The sequence below is a fragment of the Candoia aspera genome, chromosome 2 (genome assembly GCF_035149785.1).
Source record: "Candoia aspera isolate rCanAsp1 chromosome 2, rCanAsp1.hap2, whole genome shotgun sequence".
Lineage (NCBI taxonomy): Eukaryota > Metazoa > Chordata > Lepidosauria > Squamata > Boidae > Candoia > Candoia aspera.
In genome coordinates this window covers 150,124,528-150,148,939 of record NC_086154.1, presented here as the reverse complement: position 1 = coordinate 150,148,939, position 24,412 = coordinate 150,124,528, and the positions used below count along the sequence as shown (strand labels likewise).

General features: G+C 42.5%; 2 protein-coding genes across 4 annotated transcripts; one reads left to right on the top strand and one right to left on the bottom strand.

The window, feature by feature from the left end:
- Positions 1-95: 95 nt before the first annotated feature.
- Positions 96-22,997, bottom strand: LOC134490899 (ras-related protein Rab-7a-like). 3 transcript variants are annotated; one of them, XM_063294264.1, is made up of 6 exons: positions 22,979-22,997; positions 6,606-6,671; positions 2,818-2,944; positions 1,292-1,510; positions 872-1,000; positions 96-437 (listed from the first exon to the last, which is right to left on the bottom strand). In XM_063294264.1, coding segments are annotated over exons 1-6 (633 nt in total). In that variant the 5' UTR covers positions 22,981-22,997; the 3' UTR covers positions 96-347. The 3 variants fall into 3 exon arrangements, with proteins under 3 accessions (XP_063150334.1, XP_063150335.1, XP_063150337.1); XM_063294265.1 differs by having other exon boundaries at positions 872-997; XM_063294267.1 differs by lacking the exon at positions 22,979-22,997 and adding an exon at positions 6,775-6,876.
- Positions 9,826-20,877, top strand: RENBP (renin binding protein). Its single transcript, XM_063294240.1, has 10 exons — positions 9,826-10,078; positions 10,930-11,005; positions 12,243-12,318; positions 13,828-14,000; positions 14,775-14,999; positions 15,088-15,169; positions 16,097-16,272; positions 16,374-16,505; positions 18,140-18,227; positions 20,286-20,877. The coding sequence occupies exons 1-10, from the start codon at positions 9,975-9,977 to the stop codon at positions 20,369-20,371; spliced, it is 1,218 nt and encodes a 405-aa protein (XP_063150310.1). The 5' UTR covers positions 9,826-9,974; the 3' UTR covers positions 20,372-20,877.
- Positions 22,998-24,412: the final 1,415 nt, after the last annotated feature.

Genomic DNA, 24,412 nt, shown 5'->3' with positions numbered 1-24,412 from the left:
AAAACTAGCTCCTTCCCTCATCTTCTCCCTTCAAAGTGTTTGTGGCCAATTTTTCTATAGCCTTTTCTCCTTATGAAAGGACTAGACAATACCTGTTTTCTGTCACTAAAAAGTATCAGATTGAGATTTATTTCCCAGTGTCTGGATAAGGACTATCCAGCATCCGATCCAGGTCCCTCTTCCAGAAGGCCACAAATCTTAGCATGGGATCCAGCTACCAAAGTGACATGCTGCAGGGTTGGCAGAACCTTTGTCACTGTGCTGTGGGGTGACTTCCTATTCTTGCTCGTTGCATCATGTCAGACATCCGCAGTGACAAAAAATCTTCCCATCTGCATTTGGGCTCATCAGCAACCACACCTTTCCCGATGTGCCCCTTCTGGCGGCCTGGTCTCTAGGTGAACAGAGTTGAGCTGTGGCTCTTCAGGTACCCTGCGCTGAAATGAAACCGAGGAGGTGATCAGTGCGAGTGAGAAATGGGGTCTCATATGAAGCACTGCCCTGATGCAGGAATTGCTTCCTCTCACAAAGGGTGTAGTCTTAAAAAGCACAGGTGACACCTATTGTGGCTGGAGGTAGCATATTATATTAATGTGTTTTCAGCCTAAAGAAGGATGAAAGCTTTCCCTCTCTTCCCCTTTTCTTCCTTTTATTCCTTGGACACTTAAAAGTAGAATGAGTCTGTTATCCTTACTGGAGGCTTAATGCATTTCTTACTGCCCTTTTTTTTTTTTTATGACAAAGCTGTGTCACTTACTACATTTGCCAGCATATTTTGATGGCACACTGCTGGTGTATCCAGGAGCTGTAAAAAGGAATAGCCATACTTTAAGGCTTTTAAAATCACAAGTGGAGGGAACAGGTTCCTTACGTTCTTCAGTACAGCCCGTATGGCCCACTCAAACACCTCCTGAACATTGGCAGCTGTCTTGGCACTGGTTTCAAAGTAGGTAGCATCATGAAGCCTGCTCCACAATTCAGCTTCCTCTGAAGAGACCTGCTTAAAGACAGGATACCTTCATACTTTGCTCTCTTCCCAGTCCTGTCTGCAGCCCTGTTAACTAAAACTAGAACCTACGAATGTAAAACCTCTCCTTTGGGTTCTTCGTTTGCATTGATCATCAAGACCTATCCAGATTCTTCACTCAAGGCTCTGCAGGACCACCATACAAAGTCCCTGTTCTTAATCCTTAAATTGCTCCCCCCATACTTAGGTTGGGTGCTATGTGAGCTCTTGCACAGTACTGCAGCTCCAATCTATTGTTCTCCCAGTCTCATGCTGAGTATGTACCTCACGGTTCTCCAGGTCAGTCTTGTTTCCAATGATGGCAATGGGGAAAGTAGGTTCTTCCTCTGGCTCAATCTGCAGCAAGAGCTGCTTGTGCCACTTCTCGAGGGCTTGAAAAGAATAGACAGATGCGACATCAAAGACGAGCAGGCAGCAGTCGGATCCCCGATAAAGGGCGGTCCCCAGGGCGTGGAACCTTTCTGTGCCAGCTGTATCCCAGATCTTGAGGCAGAGAGAGAGAGAGAAGGTCTGATTCCTCAAGTGCTGAGAAATTTAAGTAGGCAGAAAGTACATCACTACAGGCTGAGTTAAACTCTCCTTGCCATAGACGAGCACCTTAGTGCAGAATGAATACATTTTTAAATCGTTGAATGCCCACACAGACTGGCCAGGTTGGACATTCTTCTTGAACAAGATGAGTTGATAACAGCAGGGAAAAGGCTAGGGGTGTGTATCTAGTTTGGGAAGGTTTGTGCCTTTTTCTGTAGCGCTCTAGCTTTCTCTAGATCGTGTTTTTTTTTTTTTTTAGTGCGAGTGAAAGGAATTTTAGCTTATGGTGCCAAGTCTTGATATTTTGTAATAAAACCTGGCATGGAGCAATTGTTAACATTAGCTCAGAGAATGGTCAGAACACAAGCAATGAAAGTTTTGCTTCAGCTACTTCCTTTGCTTGGGGAGCTGTAAGGCCCTTGTCATGGGTGTAAACTATAAGCACTTTTAAGTAGACCCATCTTGCAGAGGTGTTGTATCATAGCTTCCATGTGCCACAGCCAGCATGGCCAGCCAAGGTAGATTAGATACTACAGCTGAAGTAAGTTCCTAAGAATTGGGCTATTGCTTATTTGAGATAGCTATATATTTAGAAATAAGAAAATGAACAAAGCAGGAAGCAACTATGTTTATTATTATTTTTATATCCACATCTAGAATATTCCTCATGGCAAAACAATAGGCTATATGGAGGGAAGATTTTGTATATTAGAGGTATCTGTGATAGTAAGTAAACCCCTGTTCTGATGGAAGTCACAGTGGGCCACAGACATAACACGTACTGCACGTTTGTCTTTCAACGTAAGACAAGTGGAACGTTTCCACAAAAGTTTTTAACATGGAGTTTCCCAGTTCACCAAACAAATAGGGGCAGTTGAGCTTTTTTTACTTTTACTTTTTAACATTCTGCCATCCACACCCCAACAGTTACCATTGTGTGCACACTGAACACATCCTTACTTACGGGGCTGTTGTAGATTCTTCCCCCCTCCCCCAAAACTACGGTAGGAATTTTTTGTTTGCATTTTTGGTTACCCCTTAGGATCTTTGATTTTTGATACTTAGTCTGGCTTGCTGGCACCATTTCGTTCGTGCATGTGAGGGGTTGTATACAGGATCCTCTTGGCTATATAGAGATTCATGCAAAGGATGGGCTTGGTGCTCTGAAGTTGGGCTATTCAGTGGTGGGGACAGAAGATTAACATTGATGTTGGCTCAAGTGCCAGGGTAGTCAGCATTTGGCCTCCTGTTAGGCCTACCTGCACTATCAGGGAGCGGCCATCGACGTGCACTTCTTTGCTGAGGAAGTCTGCTCCAATAGTGGCTCTGAAGCGGCTACTGAAGCGGTTGTTAACATACTGGTTCATCAGGGCAGATTTGCCCACCCTGTGGAGAAGGAAGCAATGCTGGCATCAGATCCTGAGAGCAGGCCAGTCACCCGTCCTCCCATTAACCAACAGAGGACTGGTTTCTGGTAAGGAAGAGCATCGTTTCCTACACTCCCAAACTGCACTGCATGACGATTCAAGAGTGCTGTAACCATGGGAACCATGGCCCATGAGGGATGGCCAGTGGGGAGAAAAAGCTGAATACCCTGGTGAACTTCCTGAAGCTCCCAGTCAACCATGGAGCTCATTGACCAACATTAAGCCAATCATTCTCAAACCAACCTACCTCACAGAACCGTTGGGATAGAATTGGGAGACACAAACCATTTTGGATTCCAAGTGCAATGAATAAATATAAACAGGCTTGAAAAGATGGGGGGCAGCCTCCCCAACCCACTCAAGATTTCTCATAATCCCAGCCAGCATGACTTCATAATCCCAAAGGTTTGAGGGTATGATGGGGAAGACTTGCAGAGGGAATGCCTGATAAAATGCAGGCAACAATATCATGTTAAATCAGGTAATCGAAATACCATTTCTTAAACTAAAATACTCCAAAGGATAGGCTCCTACCTGTAAAAGAGGGAAGAATCCCCTTTTAGCTTATTAAGAAAATTTATATAATACTATAACAGCCAAACTACAGTAGCAAAATCAGATGCAGAAGAAGAAAACCAATCCTATTCAGAGAGTTTAGTTGAGATGCAGTATTCTGAATTTACGAATAACTTAAAATGCACTTTACCTGAAACAATCTCAATGTTAAAAAAAAATTACTTTCTCTGAGGATGAAGCGTTAAACTAATTTTAACTATGCTTCCTGTCCCACCAAAATAAAAAGATCTTACAGTACATCCATGTTTTCTTTTTACATTTTGGTACCTTCATGATGAATGATACCAAATGCATACCAATATCCCTTTTAGCAATAAATTTTCTGCTGAAAAGGGGATACGGTCCAGCCAATTTTAAATTTTCTGAAGCCCTATTTATTTCAATAGGAGAAGCAACTGCAAGAAATGCTCCTGGAGACAGTTTTTTTTTTTAATCAACCCATTTTTAAATGCCAGTGTAAGTACTTTAGAAGGACTGACTAGGATTTCAAGGAATTTTAGCATCCAAGCCAGTTCTTTGCCCCTATGATTAGTAAAAGTAAATTTGAAAAAGAATTCTGTGTGTTTCTTCTTAGAAGTAAATTGAATTGATATCCATCTCTTAGTCACAGATAAGTAGTTACCAGTTTGCCCTCTCAATATACTATTATACTCTAGTACTATAGTAGAGGGACATATTATATATAAGCATGTTCCACTTTAGTTTCCTCAAACTGTGCTAGGATTGTGGAGTCCTTGGTGCTCTGTGAGTCTTCTTGCAGACATTGCATTGCCAGCCTAGGCAATATCTTCAGTGTCTTGATGATGTTACCTAATCAAGCAATGGAATGTCTATAAGAAAACGAGGCTCAGAGAGCACCAAGGACTCCACCGTTCAACCCTGAGCTACAAATATTTTAAGTGTGCTAGGATTTCCAGCATGACTGTTGGTAATTCCAAGTATTACAGTCTCAGCACACATACATACACCAGATTGGGGGGGTTTCATTGTGGTGATGAATTTTGCATATTTGTAACAATCCACATCTCTTGCACTGGGCTGCCCTTCCAAAGGATTACCAAAGCTATTTGAACTGGCCTTCAGATTCTTGGCATTCTTCAAAATAACTTTCTGCTACTGCTAGAAACAAGCAGCTAATTTAACTTAACCCTCCCAAAATAAAATCATTTGAAGATTGGCAGGCTTAAACACAGCACACACAGGTTTGTATAAAGAGCAATGTGCACCCAGATAAGCTGAGCACAGGGCTTCAAGGAAGCAGGCCAGCTTAATTCCTTAGAGGAAGACCAAAAACACTTCTTCGAAGGATACCTGGCCACTGACTGCAGCGGAGGGAAGAATCCTTTCAAATCCTAAATGGGAGAAGGTATCAGAAGCATGGGGCTGAAGGTTATACAGCTGAGTTAATAGGTTTGTAGCAGTTACAAGAGACAAATTTATGCACAACTCTGCCAACAGTGTAACAGATGAGAGAGATCCATGGTATGTTTTAAACCATTTGTCACTGCTGCAAAACTCTGCAGCAGTGATAGACAAATAGGGTAGCATTCCTGAAAATCTTTCCTTTTCAGTGCCATCGTTGTTAGGAAAAACTGAAACCTCCCTGCTTTCACTGATACAATACCCTCTAGCTGTTTTTGACTCTACTCTCATCACCCCTGGTCATTAGCCATATTGTCTGGGACTGTTAAGAGTTGCCAAGTGCAATATTTTCTACTCCTGTGATTCCTCCCTCCGTTTAGACAGATGGTCAATTGGGGCACAATTCCACATCTCCAATACCACATAGGGCAGACTTTGTGCAAAAGAATTAATGAATACAAGTTTGAGTCCTGAGGTCAGACTTGTATTCATTAATCCTTTTGATGGACAAAGTAGTATCAGAGGAGTATTTCAGCCTCCCAGGACACTCATTGTTTGCTGCCCAAAGTCACTTGGTTGAAATAGGAGGCTATAGAAATTAAAAAATAAATAAATTGCAGATCTCAGTACAACCATTCTGGGAAAAAGAGAGACCTTAACAGCACAATTGCTAAACTCACATCAAAAGATTTCAGGCTATCTCCAAAAGTCTCAACAAATGCAATGGGTTTTTAATACAATACAATTGTTAATTGATAAGATATTTATAATTTGTCTCACCTGCATCTGCATAATCTATCTTTCCACTCCCTCCCTCCAATTTAAATCTTGCAGCATTCCAGCCACTCTATGCATCTGATGAAGTGAGCTGTAGCTCATAAAACCTTATGCCTTTTAATAAAATGTGTTAGTCGGAAGAAGTGCTACCAGACTCCTCATGAACGCTGTGGGTGAAATCATTTTAGTTGCTTTGTGTTTTGAATCCCCCTCTTCTTCATCCTCCTCCATGGAGGACTCAAAGGCCAAGTAATGCCAGGTGGGGTTCTTTGGCCCCGTCTTCCCCGGCATGGCATGCGCACAGTGGCCCGCCAATCTTCCCATCACCTTCCTTTTTCCTCTCCTGAACTACTGCTGCTGCTGCTGGCCTTGCCTTTTTCCTGTTCTTCCCACCCCAAACACTTCTGCTCGGACCAGACTTGGGTTTGGGGGCTGCGTCCCGACTAAATCCATGGACAGAATGGTTGGTGCACTGACGTTCTGCACAGTTTTATAAAAGGCTATTTTAATCTGCTTTAGCTAGAGTTAGGAATGAGAGGAAGACAACGTTATGAGCACATGGAAGAAAAAGTGCCGGGCACCTTCATGCTGTACTCAGAGCAGCGTTCCTCAACCTTGGCGACTTCAACTCCCAGAATTCCCCAGCCAGCGTTGAAGTCCAGACATCTTAAAGCCCTCAGATCGCTTCCCCGGGACAGGGACGTGACCTCAGCCTCCAAAGCTGCCGCCTCTCTGAGAGGCAGCCGGTGCCTTTATTTCAGCCTTCACGCCCACTCAGCAAACAGAGGCTGGGCTCCTCATTCCCGCGCGCTCTGCGGGCTCTGCCTTTCCCCGGGGTGGGAGGTCACGGAATATCCGCGCGGCGCGCCCTCCCGCCAAAAGCGATCGTGGTGTCGGTGGCTTACCCTGAATTCCCAATAAGCAGGATTTTGAGGTGTGAACGTCTGAACATGGGACGTCTCCGCCAGAACCTGGAGAGAGAGAAGTTCAGGGATCAGGCAGGACTCACTCGCAGCTCTGCCACATCACCTGGCCCAGAGGTGGGCTTCCCCGGAATCCGGTCGCCTTTCTCACGACGGCAGTGGGAAATCAATAGCCTAGAGGAAAACTTGGTGGCGTCTCATCTCTGTCCGATTCCTTTCCGCGCCCGAGCCCACTCCCCCGTGGCTACCTTACTCCGAGGGCACTGGGCTACCTGTTCGCTCCTGAAACTCCGAGGGAGGGAAGGCGCTGCCCAGAAGAGGGAGTTCCTCACAATTTCCTCCCAGGAGCAAGCGAATGTGTTTGCGAGCGCGCAAAAGCAGCCACACCTGCCGCTGCTGGAACTCCAGGGCCGGGCAGGGGCTCCCCGAATGAAATCCCCGGCTTTTTCTTTTGCCGGGAAAAGGGCATTCCGGTTTCTCCCAGCAGCCGCCGGCTTCGATGGCCGGGAAGAGGCAGCTGGCCAAAGGAAGAGAACCGCTGGGATCTTCCTTTGGCTACAAATGCAATATTCTGGGATGGCCGAACCCTAGTAGCAGGTCTCAGCACTTATTCCTGGAGCCCTGAGAGCACAGAAGAACGTTTAAATACCTCCTGAGCAAGTGCAGAGTGCTTTCTGTCATCACATGGCAGAATACAACCTGTGTTCCAAGTGGCATGTGCCATTTGGCTGAGGCATTCACCAGATTTTGAGGGCCAGGAATGGCGACCTCCTGGTCATTTGTTTGAAAATCCCTTCCCTTGGAGGACAGAACACCACACTTCTAAATCAAGGTGCAGTGGAGGATGTTATCAAGCTGTTTCGAGCTGAAGGTTCGGAGGTGCTAATCCATGTTGGCTCCTACTATGCATACAGTGGGGTGGGCCACCTTTGTCTTTGCCTTAAACAGCAAAATCTTGGGCTGGCCTTGGGCAGATGGAGGCAATTGCCTCAGGCCACTCACTTGGGTTATCAAGAAAAAGCAATGAGTTCACTACTGCATATTAACTGCCAGGAAAGGGGGAAGGACAGGGAGAGGAATGCATGCAATTCTTCCCCAGGAGCCAAAATAATTTGGCTGAACTGGGGTGCCAAGTGTCCTGCTGTGAAGGCTGTCACACAGGAAAGTGTGCCCTTAACAGATTCCCTTCACAGCGCATAGGCTTGCCTTGTTCCTCTCTGTTTTTCAGCTTTGCCCATCCCAATCTGCCCCACATGATCTTAGCAGTAGTAATAATACAGGTAGTCCTCACTTAATGACCATTTGTTTAGTGATGTTTCAGATTTACAACCAGTGCCCACACTTATGACCATCACAATGTCCCTGTGGTCACATGATCACAATTTGGTGCTTGGCAATTGGTTCCCATTTATGACTGTTGCAGCATTCTGTGGTCACGTGATCACCATTTTTGACCTTCCCAGCTGGCTTCTGGCAAGCAAAATCAATGGGGAGCCACATGATTCACTTAACAACCGCATGGTCCATATAACGGCCATGGTGATTTGCTTAATGACCACCACAAAAAAGGTCATAAAATCTGGTCAGATTCACTTGATGAGTGCTTTGCTTAGCAACTGAGATTCTGGTCTCAATTGTGGTCATTAAGCAAGGACTATCTGTAGTTTACCTTACAGGATTGTTATAAGCGTTGTAACAAAATCACGCTTGTAAAAAGTTTTTGAACAACTTAGAATGATCATGGGAGTGGTGGTGCTTAAGATTTAATTGAGACCCTTGGCTCAATCCTGGACAAACTTTAGGGTATAGTAAGCTAAAGTGGTATACTTTTTACTTTCTACTACAGAAATACCCATGCATACATTTGAAATATATGGGACACCATTTCTAAAACGATGGAACAACCCCTCTGATATTACAGCACATGGCATTTGTGTAATATAAGAATGAACAAGGGATCCATCTCTGCCCCAAAGAGCTTACAGCTTTCCATAGGTTTTATAAATTAAAATGCCCTAAAAGATTTTAATATGTATTAAGTAGTGAGAAAATAATAAATAAATAAAATAAAAGGGATATCTGTTGATGTGGCTTGAACTGTATAGATTAGGCATGGAAATGTCTTGTGCACACTATCATGAGTCAGAAATGCATGCATGTCTTTCCAAGAAGGCAGAATATGAGCTGTCCTGGCTGTCCATGCCACATACAAATTAACAAATTGCAACCCATAAATGAATCTGTCATGCACTGTGGTGCATGGGCAAGCCTGTATTTGACTTCTGATACAGAAGTGCGCTCTGTGTTGGAATTGTGCCTATGTGCAAAGGAAGACACGGGTCTTTTGCATTTGTAACGTGGGGAGGAATTCTGTCCTGCCCAGTCAGTATTGGCTATAGTCAGGGATGCCCCCCCCCCCATTTATTTTAAAAATGGGAGAGCTCGTCGTCTTAGATTCGGTGAGAATGCAGTCAGGGAGATCCCCCCCCCCCATCTATCTCATTGGGAGTGGTGGGCTCAGTTTAAATCTAGGATCTCCGTCTTTTCAGATGAATATGATACATGGTTTTTCACATAGCTGAAGTCCGACAGCGGAAGACAGCTGCGTAAAGTTTCAGGAAGCCAAAAAGGGGAGGGAGATCTCTGCGCAGACACTCTCGCACAAATCTCCTCCCGTTTCTCGACCATCTTTCTTGTTTTCACCAGCCCTAATTTTAGACTGGGAAAAAAAAAAACACCTCCGGTTGTCACCATTACGAAATCATTAGAAGTGGAAGACGCCTTGTTGATTTTCACACAATCACGAGAACGATCTGTCAATGGAAGAGAGCTTCGTTGCCCGCCCCTAAATCAACTGCTGTTTCTCAGATTAGTCTCCACCCCCAGTATGGGTAATCAGTTACCCTCCACGGATTCCCGAAATGCTTTAAAATGCTAAACGCAAAGAGTCGGCTTCTGCGCCCTTAACAGTTGTGTAGATTGTAGAAGGGGAAGTTTTATGTACAACTGGCATGGTAATTAAAGGCGCAAGATAGCAACTGTCTTGCTTGTTGTTGTTATACTGCCAGGCTCTGGAACAGTTCACAGCAATTTTAGGGTTAAAAGGTTCTAAAAACTACAGAAAACTTCAACAAATCAACCCCCCCCCACTTCCCACCCCGCTGGACTAGAATCAGGTGACTCGGGGAAATCATATGATCAGCGACTCACCAATTGGCTGCAAAACTTTTGCTAGATTTTAAAAAAAAAAATCTGGGTCCCCTACGGGAATGTGCTGAAACATGGTTTTTTTCCACCAGCAGGAACAGCAGTTAAATCTCTGGGTTTGTCAGAGCCGAGCAAGCCGCAGAAATGGATTGCCAGAAAACGCTGCACAGCTGGCACGAACTGATCTCTCAAGAACTGGACTCGGTGGTGGATTTTTGGCTACGGCATTCCCATGATAAGGAATATGGGTGAGCTTCGATCTGTGAAAAGCAACTCTTAGGTTTTGTATGCGGTGGGTTTATAGTATAGTATAGTACAGTGTCGTGTGAATTCGGAGACTTGAGTTGAGTAAATGGTAGTTCAGATAACCACGCGTGAGAGCGTGATGTGAATATAACCTATTCTTAAAATGAATTTTTCAAAACCTTACTTGAAATGAATGTGAGCTGTATGTGTGCTACTGTTGCTGCTGCTTATTTATTTATTTTAGCAAACTCTGTTAAAATGCAAGGGATGCAGTAAGAGACCTTCTTAGGACAAGGAGTGGGATCCTGTTCCCATATAGCCCAGCCACTGTGGGTTTGTAGCTCTCAGCAGTCCCAGCCAGCATGACTGGTAATCAGGAATAATGGGCATTAATGTCCAGCAATTTGTGGTGTTCCAAATATTAGATCTGGCTGTGGTTGTTTTCACACATCATGCTATGCTTAATTTATACTTTGCTTGTGGTTAGTGCTTTCTATGAACATCACTGAAGGGGGTTTCTTCAGCAAAACATGGATAAGGAAACAATGACTTAGCACAATGTGTGGATCAGCTCTCTCTGTCCTCAACAGTATCCAAAATTTGCTAAGATAAATGATTTCCCTTGCCACTCGAAGAAGCCAGCTATAGGTGCCTTCATTTGAAAAATTATTGCTAACTGCCCTGTTAGTGCTCCTTCTGTGAATCACTCTTTAGTTCCTCCTCTCTTTCTCAGAGACACTTAATTTGCTGGCTAGGAATTCTGGGAGTTGTAGTATAATACTTCTGGAAACCAAGCTAAGGAAACTTCAGTCCCCTCCTGATTCTAACTGCTGTTCCCCCTTTTTTTCTCCAGAGGGTTCTTTACATGTCTGGACCAGACTGGAAAAGTTTATGATGATCTGAAATACGTCTGGTTGCAAGGCCGACAGGTAATTTTCAGATTTTCTGGTTTTATCCCCATTGAAAGTTGGGAAGGTAAACTGAGGCAACTGATCTGTCAGGCAAGCCTCCCTAGTACAATCAGGGAAATTTGAGCCTTGGGAATTTGTGATTCACATGGAATGAATGAAGTAAAAAAGTAAAAAGATTCAAGTACATATGAAAAATGTGGCATGTCTTGCCTTTAATACTAGAGAGATTCTGCCCATCCTTTCCCATTGCTGTTTTGCGCACTGGTAAATTAAGCCAAAAAGTAGGAGCGTCTGCTGCTACTTTTAATTGTGTGTGGCTCTTTAACCAAAGTTATAGACATACCACATTCTTTCAACCTGGAGCAGCCATAATTTTGGGTTTAAAGAGATTAGAATTTGAAATAAGGCTTATTAAATGTTACACGTTTTGATTTCCATAAACCCAGGTTGATGGCTACTATGAGCTTGGATGGCATGGGTAAGCTTAAGGTTTTGGTTAAGCAGATGCATAAAAAGCAGAGTAAGAAGTTTAGCAGATTGTGGGAACACTGAGATTCAGGAAAATGTTTTTCAGTGTAGTATTTTCAAGCAAGTCTTGAGCTCTCACATATTTCTTTAGAACAGGATAGAATAACTGGTGGCCCTCCAGATGTTGGTGAACTACAACTTCCAACTGCCCCAGCCAATAAGAAATTGTAATTAGCAACATCTGGAGGGCCACAGGTTCCTCCTCCCTACTTTAGAAGTTAAATGCAGGGCTGGTTAATGAATAAAGCAAGCCAGTTTAGTGTAGTGGTAAGGCGTCAGGCTAGAAACCTTGGGACCATGAGTTCTAGTCCCACCTTAGGCATGAAGGGCCAGTCACTCTCAGCCCTAGGAAGGAGGCAAGGGCAAGCCACTTCCAAAAAACCTTGCCAAGAAAACCGCAGGGACTCATCCAGGCAGTCTCCAAGAATCGGACACAATTGAACGGATAAAAAAAGAATGAGCAAGCACATCCCAGCACCTTTTTCAGTACTAAGCAGAAGGCAGGCATTAATCCTGGAAGGGGAAAAATGTTGTAGGGAATGGGAGAAAGAGAGAGCAGAGCAATCCTGTAGACTCTATTTGTGTTGGGCTGCAGGCCCGGTTGTTTTCTCATTCATCCAAAGGAACAGGTCTTGGCAAGAAAAAGATTTACCACATTTGGTTAGACGATGGGTGGTGACCCCTACCAGAGAACTCACTTGGATTTCTGCAATCCTTTCCCTCCAAGGTATGGATGTATAGCCGGTTATATCGAAAAGTACCAAGATTCCAGCGTCCTGAACTCCTAGAGGCAGCCAAAGCAGGTAACTTTCCTTGCTATGTTTATGTTATCAGCCTCTAGCCAATCTCCCTTGACCCACCCATTTTAATTTATTTTAATGAAAATAAAGTGAGAAGTTAGGATTTTCCAAAAGTGCTATCCTCAGTCATAACTTATTGATGAGAATGTCTATGGGCTCAGCATACAGCCCCAAAGCATTCTTAGAAAATAAAAAATTATAGGAGGCTGCAACCAAGCACTTTGTTTGGAAGTGTGTTCACAATCCAGGAAAGAGAGCTTAGATGGTTCAGTGTATCCTAAAAGATTTAAGGGGATGTGATGAAATGAGAAACTCCCTCATTTGCCTTTTGGTAAATAGGTGTTCTGAAGATAACTATGGCCCTCACTTTGAGGAAGTGCCTGCAACATACTTTGAAAATTAAAGATGTTCAACGGCCTTAAACTAATTGGGAAGCCTTGATGTGCAGGATAAGTTTTCAAAATTTATGATGGGTTGAACTCTTTGACAGGTGGATGTTAGGGAAGAGCTGGAAAGGACTAATGCTTTGGAATAGCAGTGAGTGTTGGGGATCAACATACAAAATGAGGGATTTATGGATTGGAAACACTTCATCTGAAGAAGACTTGGGTGTGGTCATTGACAATAGTCTGAACATCAGCCAATAGTGTGAGATAGCTGCTAGAAGGACAAATGCAGTGCTGGGCTGCAATAAAAGAATGTATCAAAGATGCATGAAGTCTTTATTGCTTTCTTCTTGGCACTGGTGAAACCTGACCTGGAGTACTGTATATGATCCTGGGTACCTGCATTTCCAGAAGTATATTGACAGGCTAGAAAGGATTCAGAGGAGAACAACAAAGATGATACATGGACTTGAGGATCATATCCTATGAGGACAGGCTAAACGACCAAGGGATGTTCAGTCTGGAGAAAAGACAACTGAGGGAAGACATTATAGGCACATAAAGGGACACTATACGGAAGTTGATCAAGAACTATTTTCCATGAGCGCAGAAACTAGGACCAGAATATTGCATATAAGTTGAAGCTATCTAGATTTCATTTAAATATAAAGGAAGAAAAAAACTTTCTGACAGTAGGTTGTGGATTCATCAAGGTTTTACAGAATAGGCGGGACAGCCACCTCTTGGTTTTCCTGCACATTGCAGAGGGTTGAGCTAGAGGATTAACTCTACAATTCTGGGACTCTATGAAACTCATAAACTGGATAGTAGTAATACTTGGCATTTGCAGTCATTAATTAATCCACAGAACAACCCTAAAGGTAAGCCTTTATATTTGAACTGCATAGCTGCAACAGGACACTTTTAGTTAAGCTGCCTGATTTTTTTTCAGTGTAGAGTTATTGATTCCAGCTCAGTCCCCCATGTCATACTGGCTTTCTGTGAAGAGCTTCATAGGGGATGCATTTATAAAAAGGGGAGGGGATGAGTTGAGCTTATTTTCTGGCCACAAGCTAGCAAGAGGAGAGGTGAAATACCATTATCCAAACCCATTTCTTTTCCCAAGGTGGGGAATTCCTGCTGAAGCATGCACGAGTAGCCCCACCTTCCCAGAAATGTGCCTTTGTCCTGACCCGTGATGGCCGGCCTGTGAAAATCCAGCGCACCATTTTCAGCGAGTGCTTCTATGTTCTTGGGTTGGATGAACTTGGTCGAGCTACAGGGGAATCTCATTATCAGGTGAGACTGGAAGAGCTGGATGTCAAAGTTCCTGTTACTCTCTTACAACTATTCCCCATCTGGCACCCTCCAGATCTCTTGGGCTGTTTTTAGCCACCAGGTCTCTGGTTGGATCAGCTGAAAATTATGTCAATTACGATCTAATACATCTGGAGGGGGCCAGGTTGGGAAAGGCTGCTGGAGAAGAACCATGGTCTTCAAACTTGTTTATTCTCTTTCCCTCTGATTATCATCCTTCCCTGAAACCAGGCACTTCTGATGCACATAGTTAAAACAGCATAAGTTGACTAGGCCCGCTTTACCTCATGATGCTGCAGTTAGAGATGGGCTTCCTGTCTCTATGGATACATGGGTTCTACTGATAGAACCTGGGAAAGAATATCCACAATGACCTCTATGGGAAATGGCCCTTCAGAAGACTGAAATAATGTCTTGCAGGAATGATACTTGGTTCTACAAGTAGTGGCCTGCAAGAAGAGTTATGGGTCCTACTAATTTCTCCCATAGATGAATCACTGGGCAGTACAGAAGCGTCCCACCCCATTCCAATATAAATAAAAAGATCTTGAGTAAAATGTGGTAAGCCTATTTATGCTGTTTGGAGCTCAGACAGACTCAAACCACATGCTGTTTAGCAACTTCTGTGCTGTAAAGTCCCATCCCATCCCTGCAGAGTTAAGTCCTTGTTTATTCTGGGGACAGAAGGGAGCCCAGGAATGGAAGCTCTATGCTTGAAGGGTAAAACTGTGGTTATAATGGTGTTCCTATTGGCAGAGGGAGGCCCTTGCAATGATGGAAGCCATTGTGCGTTGGGTGAGAGAGGATCCCTCTGAGTTGGGTCGTCCACAGTTGGCAGGCGCTCTCCCACATGACTCTATGGCTGTTCCTATGATGCTTCTCAACTTGGTGGATCAGCTGTCAGAAGGAGATGCGGACGTTGCAAGCCGCTTCAAGGAACTGGACAACTGGTCTGCTCAGAGAATACTCAGTCACGTTCAGGTAGAGTAATGGGTGTGACCAGCTTCCCCCTCCATAAACTTGCTTGCCTCATCTCTGATACATGGCCATTCCTCTTGTTTTCTTGTAGAGGAATGGTGCTGCGGTTCTGGAGAACGTTTCTGAAGATGGCAAAGAATTGCCAGGGTGTTTGGGAAGGCAGCAGAATCCTGGTAAAAAGTGATTCAGAGGCCAGGATGCAATTGCACTTTCTAATTTGATATACAGTATATAGCATATATATTGCATGTATATATGATTGTATTAAACTATAGAAGTATGTGTGTGTATATATATATTCATACATACAGTATTCATATATATATATGCACATACAGTATGTATGTGTGTGTATATCTATATATGAATCTGTTTTAATTTAGATCACCTTCTATTCTTTGTTTAAACATAACAAAGAAAAAATAAAATAGGAAAAGAAGACAAAAAATTACACACATGAGAGCCTCTCATGCATGTATATATGTATATAAAATTTTACACAATAAAGGATGACCATATTTCATTATAGTATGTAATTTTTTAAAAAATGTATTGCGTAAGGTGAAGAAGTAGCACTACCAAGGGCTGGGATTAGATTTTTGTATTTTTTTCTCATTTAACTACCTAACACATCAGAGCTATGCTTAACTTGCTGTTATTATATGTAGGGATTCTTTTACATGGAGAACAAGTCAGAAATACTATTTCTCCAACCCAAAGCAGAGCTGCCTAAAGTAGTCTCGCTTCTTGGACAGATCTTTTCTCTGTGCTGAGATCTTCACGCAGCTGTTTTTCTTTGCGTTTTTTTACCCTTACTCTATAATTACCATCACCAAAATTGCAAGGTTTTTTGCTTCATATATATAGTACAAATGATCCATATTCTTTGAAAACATGGCTTTAGGGAGTATAATAATTATTGGTATAAGAAATACAGTTTTGCTATTGGAGATGTTAAGAATGCTGGCATAGAACCAGGATTCTAAACCCTGCAGGTTATGTGCAGCATTAAGTTTTACTAACTTATGAATTGGCTGTAATTAGGAGCTAGATTTTCTGAATGATTTGGATTGTTCCTTCCTGTTCATTTTCATTCTGAGGTCATGCAATTGAAGCAGGCTGGTTCTTGTTCCGCTGCGCCATGCGCCAGCACAACTCAGACCTGCAGTCCCAGGCAGTGGACAAATTCATGAAACAGCCATTCTACTCAGGCTGGGATCCTGAACATGGGGGACTCTTTGCCTTCCAAGACGTTGATGGTCTCTGCCCCACACAGGTATGGACCGTAAAGTCTTACTTTCACCACAGAGCTGAAGATGCCCCCACCCCAACCATTAGGGTCTCCGTTTTCTATTTTTCTTTCACACTCTTCTGCAGCTAGAGTGGAAAATGAAGCTTTGGTGGCCACACACAGAGGCCATGGTTGCATTCCTGATGGGTTTTGCTGAGACTCAAGACCAAGAGCTTCTGGAACTATTCCACCAGGTGGCCAATTACGTCTTTGCTAAGGTACATTTGAAAACTGAGTGCTGGGAATCATGGGGTCTGTTTAGCCTTGAGAAACAGGTGGATTTCAGTTAGTTAGAAAAAAGGTGGGGAGATAGGGATAGAAAACAGATAGGGACACTGCATGAATCCTTGGAGAATTGCTGTTACTCAGAACAAACCATGTTAGGCTTGATGGACCAAATTATATGGTTTCATAGGTAAGTATAGGTTGTTTTCCTAGTATCTGGAAGAACTTCAGCACCCTAACATGTTTGGTATTCCTTTAGTTTTTAGCTGTAGAGCCTACCTTTCCTTTAGAGCTCTTTGGCAACATACGAAGCACTTCCTCCTCCCATTTTCCCCTACAACAACTTCTCTCTCAGGTAGACTGAGCTGGAAGAGAATAGATGGCCCACAGTCATTCAGTGAGGTTCCGTGGCTGGTGGGGATTTGAAACTGGGCCTCTCCTGTGCCAGTCTAGCACTTTCACAGTCACAGTGTAATGATTGCCTATTCTAAAACACTATCAGACTCATGAGCAGGAATCCAAAGATATCTGATTTATTAGAGAATAGTATGCAGGATCACAGAGAAAGCTGAGAATGATAAAAGCGCGCCAAATGCAAACTAAAAACCCTCGGTGCAAATGAGATCCCTCCCCCCATAGAATCTTCCCAAGCTCACAATCCCAGGTGCTCCTAACGGTTTCTGATGGTTTGTGGGAAAAGTCCTTGAACAGAGCACATAACCCAAAGACATTCTATTGAAATGAACACAGATACAGAGCTTGGTACAAGGTTTCACAGCAGCTCCCTCCCAAACAGAAACGCGCGTCAGCGCCATGGCATGTGAAATGTTACGATGTATACTGTATACACTGAAACAGTGAACATGACACACAGCTTCATAATCAAAGCAGAAATTGAGTGCTTTGGCTTTCCTTCAAATATAGTCTGTTTTTCCCCCCCATTATTTTTCTGACTAGGAGCCTTAAATGTGTCTTCTATAGGCCTTGAAGTTATTACCAGCTTTTCCCTGAGTGGGCATCCTCCAGACTCTGCTAGACAATTCCTTTCGTAATTTCTTCCATTATCTCCAGCCTTCAGACGCAGACAATGCTGTTTCATGCTTTTCCACATCCTTCCTGCTCATAGCACAGAGCACCATGAAGGTTTAGTATTCATAAATTCTGGAAGGATTCCTAAATAGATAATGGGGACAACAACAGGATGCTGGTTCATTATCCTGTCACTGCTTGTAACAGAACAAATCACTCTGCAACACAGCAATATTATTACTTGATCACAGATACCTGCTATCTACCAGATTTGCACACTTGTCTTATTAGTCTCCTCAAAGGACTTGCACTGCTAAACAAAGACAACATTTCTGTATATGCAAAAGAATAAAAATTATGATATAGAATGCAGGAGTTGGGGAACAGTAATTTTTGAAAGTGTGGCTTCTATTTGTGGGCCTTTTTAATGTATCCTGAACTTAATAGCCTACATGAAATGTGTTCCTGGATAATATATTAGCCGTCTACTGAACTGTAGTTCCCCCTTATCCTAGTCCAGCATCCTGCCCTCCACATCTATCCTGCTCTTTGGTTGTCCCATATTAGCATAATCACATCTTGTTTGTTTATTCCTTAGTTCCATGATCCAGCAGCAGGAGAATGGTTTGGCTATCTGACCCAGGAAGGCAAGGTGGCTCTCACAATCAAAGGAGGGCCATTTAAAGGTAAAATTTAAAAATAAATTATTGGCGGGGGGCTTTATCCTGAAGGTAGGTGGGTGAATGGGAAATCAGCAGAAATAAAATTTCTTCCTGGGATGTGAGGTCAATCATAGAATGCAAAAAGTAATAAAGCAAGAGTGCTTCTCAACTCCCTGCAATGTATGTAAAACACAGTCCATCTGCATAGAAGTATAAGTCTCTAGGGAGAGAGAGAAAGAGACTGAGACTCGCACTGATGATGTTACCTAGCGGGTAGTGAAACACGTGTAAGCGAACAACCAAACTCAGAGAGCACCAAGAACTCCATAATTCATCCCTGAGCTACAGATATTAACTTCTATTGAAACTCATTTCCTTATTCCTGTCTGTGCTTCCTTTACTGAGGTCTCCTGCTGTCACAGGTTGTCCACCATCAAGACATAACACAAGCCTGCCAGATCAGTCCTTGGGATTCTGTCCACCCACTCCGTCCCTCCACGGTGTAGTCGTTCCTTTTGGTGAAAGATCCACCAAAGGCAGTTAGTTAAAGAACCATCAGTTCTTGGATGGGAAGACATCCCTTTTCTTTCCATGTTTCATCTTTAAAAGGACGACTAGGGCCAAGCAGTGTGGAAAGCATGCTCTTAGTATAAAAACCCAGCACTGGTGTTAACCATGAATACAGAAATTATATTTTACTATAGCTAAATGACTACAGTATTTGAAGAATAGGATTGTTAAACCAAGTTATAGGAAGGCAATAGGAAATCTAGCAATCATTATCAACAGAGACAGAAAGTGCAAGCATAAAATGAATAACATAATTGAGGAAAGCAATACCAAAAACATAAATGTCCCTGATGCTTCTACCTAGCTTCCCTGCTAACTTTACCCTCCTGGTTACAGTTCTTCCAAAGTTTTTGGTCCAAGTCTGTTCCTGCAGCTTTCTATTCTGATGACTTGCAGAAAATACTAATAAGGAAAAAAAGAGTTCTGGCTGCCCCCCAGGAAGGAAAAGGGAGAGAGGTGTAAGAACAGAGCAGTTGGCATCTGCCTCTCGCATATGGATGCGTTGGGGAAATGTTTTCAGTCTCTGTTCTCTCTGCAGCCCCTGTTGGATTTGGCCTATTTTTGAATTTGATCCTCCTTTTGTTGGCTTCTGCCAGACCAAACTTGGTCCCATTCTGTTTTCAGAAAGTTATCCTGCTGATAAGTAGAATCATGAGCTCCTTTATGTAGTTTTTCCCCCCAAAATTCTATTGGACTGGAAAAAATAATAATAAAACCCCACTCATCCTATTGTCTCTCTCTCTCACACACACACACATCTAGACAAAAAAGTGCTATGAATAATTCTGCTGCTGAAGAAATAAAAAATGTTGCTTTCATTGCATCCAAACTTCCTGTCTAAAATGACTGCCTCGGTTTGCCATATTGCGTTGTGTCTGCCCCTGAAACTACTAGATTACGATATTGGAAAAAGAAAAGGGAGAAAAGGTTGACTGGGTTAGCCATAACAATTCTAAAAAATCTTACAGGGGCAAATGCCTTCATTTAGGACAGAAGTAGGCAACGTTTTAGGTTAAACAAGTTTATACACAATTTTAGGGCTTTGTAGAAGGCATAGAGAATGGCCTTGAAGGACAGAGGAAGAGCAATGGTCAGATAAGGCAATGGTCAGATAAGAGGGGCTTGAGCCTGGGCCAAAAAAATAACATGAGAAAACATCTCAGACAAGCCCCTCCCTAGTTCACACGAAGATGAAGTGAGGGGGGGAAGCACATTCAGACTTCCAAGTTTCTGTTACTATGGCTGTTACAGTAAAAGTACTCCTGACCTATGTGGCATTGGTTTCTTGGTCTGGTCTACCTTTTTGTGCTGACAGGCTTACATTATAGTTTTCTGGATCTCATGCCTCCCATAAGAGGAAACTGTTTTTGATTTTGGCAGTACTGTAGTGGTGAAAAGGGGCTTTGGAGGACATACAAGAACCAGACTGGGGGCCAGGTGTATGAGCTTTTGAGTATTTCAGAAGATCAGGCAAGATGAGAAAGATGAACCCTTTCCTTTTTCTCTCTGCAGGTTGTTTCCATGTCCCTCGTGCTCTCTATATGTGCGAAGAAATTCTGAAATCCTTGGTGGAGACAAAATCTGCCGTTCAGAAATGAAATGTTCTTTTGATGTTTGTAAAAGGCTGTATTTTCTGCATCTTCTGCCCCCAAGAAAGTCTAATTATAAAAATGCTCCTTTCTGATTATTTCGAAACTCCCCCCTCAAAGCCACACACTTCTCATTTAAGAACCCAAACAGCCATTTTTACCTGTGTTTTTTTGCTTTTAGTTATTTTAGAAAAAGAAAGTCCCAGTCATTTCTCACTTCAAATTCAAAAAGTTGGTTATTTTTTACCTGTGATCTGACTAGATTTGGCAACACCATTATAAATTAGCCTGCCAGGTGCTACAGAGCCATGCTTCTGCCACTTTATAGGCAACTTACAAGAGCAGATAGATGGTTAAATGTTGTTACAATGATACGCAGTTTCTGTCATGATGGGAAAATATTTTTAATGCCTACTTTCTCTCCCTGATGATGGACTATTTGCTGGTCATTGCCAAACATGTGCACTTTCATGTGGATCTGTGCAATAAAGACACAAAATGTTCTCAAATACAAATATCCCACTTTTATTTTGGTGAACTCAACATGGCATACATACATACATAGTGCTTCCTCCTCCTACTTTCCCCACAGCAACAACCTGTGAGACAGATTTGGCTGAGAGGACTCACCCAGCCAGCTTATTTGCCTAAGGGAAGATTAGAATTCCCCATCTTCCAGTTTCTAGTCCAGTGCCTTAACCACTGCACCTTTTTCTATATGAAATAACATTAAAAAAATAAATAAAAGTGTTTTGATCCACCTGCCTCCAGCATTCATTCTGAGGTGATTTAGCACCCTACATCCAGAAAGAAGTTCCCAAAAGGCAAGCAGAGAGGAGTAAGCCTATATACCAGGTTTTGTAATGCACCTGGGATTGAAATAGAGGAGATTCAGTGCTGTGACAGAAGAAATGTCCAGTGCAATTTTTACTCTGGGTTTGATTAGGAGCTGTTCTTCCAGTAAAGCCCAGAATGATAACTGACTTTGTAGTCAGTCTAAGGTATGAGATTTGAGGCAGCTGACATATTTTGGATTAGACACATTTACTTGGGAGAAAGACGTAGCATGCATATGGTTGCAGCTTTTTTAGCATGCATATGGTTGCAGATTTTATTCTGAATCATACTAAGGTTGCTTAATTCTGTGCACAGAAAGATTGTCTCAGGGGTGGCAAACCTGTGGCCCTTCACTAGGTACAGCCAATGGCAATGAATGATGATGATTTTTTAACAACACATGGAGGGCCACAGAATCTCCAACACTGATCCAGTTGCTGAATTTGCTCTAGATAGAAACTTTACTGGCAAAGTTGTTAGAGGAACTTCAGCTTTTCTTTTTTACCTAAAATCTGTGTAGGCTGTTCCTTGATGCACTTTGCTTGTCTAATATCTTTACAAACAAGATAATTTCTCATTTATTTGGTGCATTCAGGTTTTCAGAGTACTTCAGACATTCTTTCTTCTTGCAGTCTTCACAATAATGCTGTATTATTGGTCTGATACTGCAAATTGGGGAGAAAGGAAGAAGTTCTAAGCCTGAGAGTGGCTTGCTAAAATCATAGCCTAAATGTATGACAGTGGCATGATATGAATAGTTGGGAGATTTCCTCCTTTTTATCTTAACTTCCTAATATCTAATATTTAAGTGTAGGGCTTCAGCCCCATTAAACAGCAATTTATTCCTTTGTAAAACCTGTATAGGATTGCACAGTTTGTGACTTCTATAATAAAAATTAAACTTTGAAAAACAAGGTCATAGTGGTTGCTCTATTATCCACTGATTCTCAAAATAAAGGAATTACATATACAATGAATTTTAAACATTCAGGGAATCTTCCCTCTTGGAAACCAGGGAGGGGAGCACATAAATTAAGCAGGTTTTTTATTTTTTGTAAGAAACTTGTCTACATCCAGTTTGATCTGTATAAAAGGGCATCTGACCTGCTTGCATTTGAATTTGGTTGACTGATATTTTGCAGGTACTTTCAGTGCAAACAAAGATGATGATTCAGGCAAATGACAAATCAAACAACAAATAGCAACCCAGCACATAAAGGGTCATTTAGATGTCACACCACTAAGCAAGGCTCATTTACAGTCCCCACCACACACTCACTGAGTTCAGAGCCCAGCAATTAATCTAACTGCAGTGCCCATTCTGCTACTGTGGTTTCAGCTGTGGTAGAATAGCCTCTATTCACTGTGATAGAATAGGCTCCACATGATCGCCATCTTCTGGAAACAGAAGGAACTATTGTTATTGATCAAATTTACACTCTCACTCAACAAGTGTTCTCTAAACAGGCCCATAAAATCTAGACTAACCCCATAGGAACATAATGCATTTTTTAAAATGCATTTTTCCTTTCAAACCTAAAGAAAACAGACAGCTGTTCGATAGCAAAAAAAGCTTCCACATGAGGCTTCTATTCTCTCTCTATTCATTGTAGAGTGGAAAAAAAAACTGCCTCCCCTTGTCTTCTGTTGTCACACAATGGCTGCTTCCAAATCATTAACTCTTAACATCAGTCCAAAGACCCAAAAGCCTCCCCTGAGCGCACTTTTCAGTCTTCCTTCCACAAAAATTGCTTAAGGGGGAAGATGCAGAATACTTACATGTCTTGTGATAGTACCAGAAGCTTCTATTTGTAGCAACCGAAGTCTCAATTTGCCAAATTAGCCCTTTGCTAGATGTGGCAAATGCTTCAGCTGAGTTGTTGTCAGACTGAATTATGTAATTCGTTTATGTATATGAGAATGTAGTGTAACTTTATTTAAGCCTTCCAGATAACATCCTCCTTGCCAGTTCCCAGATTAAATACTGAAAGTGGCCAGAGAAAACAAAACCGCCTGATTTGCATTTGTGCCTTTTCAGATGTTCTGTTAGGCAGAAAGAATGGAAGGTAGAGCTAAATGCTGTCATCTACTAGCAGAGCTGGCTGGGGATGGTGAAAGTTGTATTCCAACGTATCAAGAGGATGCCAGACTGAGGCTGTGTTAGAGAATGTTTGTTTTACTGATTAATTGGTTACTGTTATACATTTTTTCCACCCTGCAGAAATATTTAATATTTCTATGTGTCTTCCTATAGATTATCATGTGAGGTTTACATCAACCTTGAAGGAGACTATTATCCTTTTTGTAGATGGATCTGAGGCTCAAGACTGAGACCTTTAGAGAATACGAATTGTGAAGTTTATTTCAATTCTTCATTTCACATGCCAGTAAGGTAATGCTCAAGATCCTGCAAGGTAGACTTCAGCAATTCATGGAGTGAGAATTGCCAGATGTACAAGCTGGGTTTAGAAAAGGCAGAGGAACTAGGGACCAAACTGCCAATATCCGATGGATAATGGAAAAAGCCAGGGAGTTTCAGAAAAACATCTATTTCTGTTTTATTGACTATTCTAAAGCCTTTGACTGTGTGGACCATAACAAATTGTGGCAAGTTCTTAGCGGTATGGGGATACCAGGTCATCTTGTATGCCTCCTGAGGAATCTGTATAACGACCAAGTAGCAACAGTAAGAACAGACCACGGAACAACGGACTGGTTTAAGATTGGGAAAGGAGTATGGCAGGGCTGTATATGCTCACCCTACCTATTCAACTTGTACGCAGAACACATCATGCGACGTGCTGGGCTTGAGGAATCCAAGGCTGGAGTTAAAATCGCTGGAAGAAACATTAACAATCTCAGATATGCAGATGATACCACTTTGATGGCTGAAAGCGAAGAGGAACTGAGGAGCCTTATGATGAAGGTGAAAGAAGAAAGTGCAAAAGCTGGCTTGCAGCTAAACCTCAAAAAAACCAAGATTATGGCAACCAGCTTGATTGATAACTGGCAAATAGAGGGAGAAAATGTAGAAGCAGTGAAAGACTTTGTATTTCTAGGTGCAAAGATTACTGCAGATGCTGACTGCAGTCAGGAAATCAGAAGACGCTTAATCCTTGGGAGAAGAGCAATGAGGAATCTTGATAAAATAGTTAAGAGCAGAGACATCACACTGACAACAAAGGTCCGCATAGTTAAAGCAATGGTGTTCCC

What these genes read in the sequence shown, in the direction of transcription:
- RENBP (XM_063294240.1), top strand. Translation starts at nt 9,975, where the DNA reads ATGGATTGCCAGAAAACGCTGCACAGCTGGCACGAACTGATCTCTCAA. An exon ending in CAGGGGAATCTCATTATCAG is followed by an intron (nt 14,001 to 14,774) that starts GTGAGACTGGAA and finishes TCCTATTGGCAG; the next exon opens with AGGGAGGCCCTTGCAATGAT. An exon ending in GAATACTCAGTCACGTTCAG is followed by an intron (nt 15,000 to 15,087) that starts GTAGAGTAATGG and finishes GTTTTCTTGTAG; the next exon opens with AGGAATGGTGCTGCGGTTCT.
- LOC134490899 (XM_063294264.1), bottom strand. An exon ending in GCCGCTCCCTGATAGTGCAG is followed by an intron (nt 1,511 to 2,817) that starts GTAGGCCTAACA and finishes CTCTGCCTCAAG; the next exon opens with ATCTGGGATACAGCTGGCAC. An exon ending in CTGACCTGGAGAACCGTGAG is followed by an intron (nt 1,001 to 1,291) that starts GTACATACTCAG and finishes CCTGTCTTTAAG; the next exon opens with CAGGTCTCTTCAGAGGAAGC.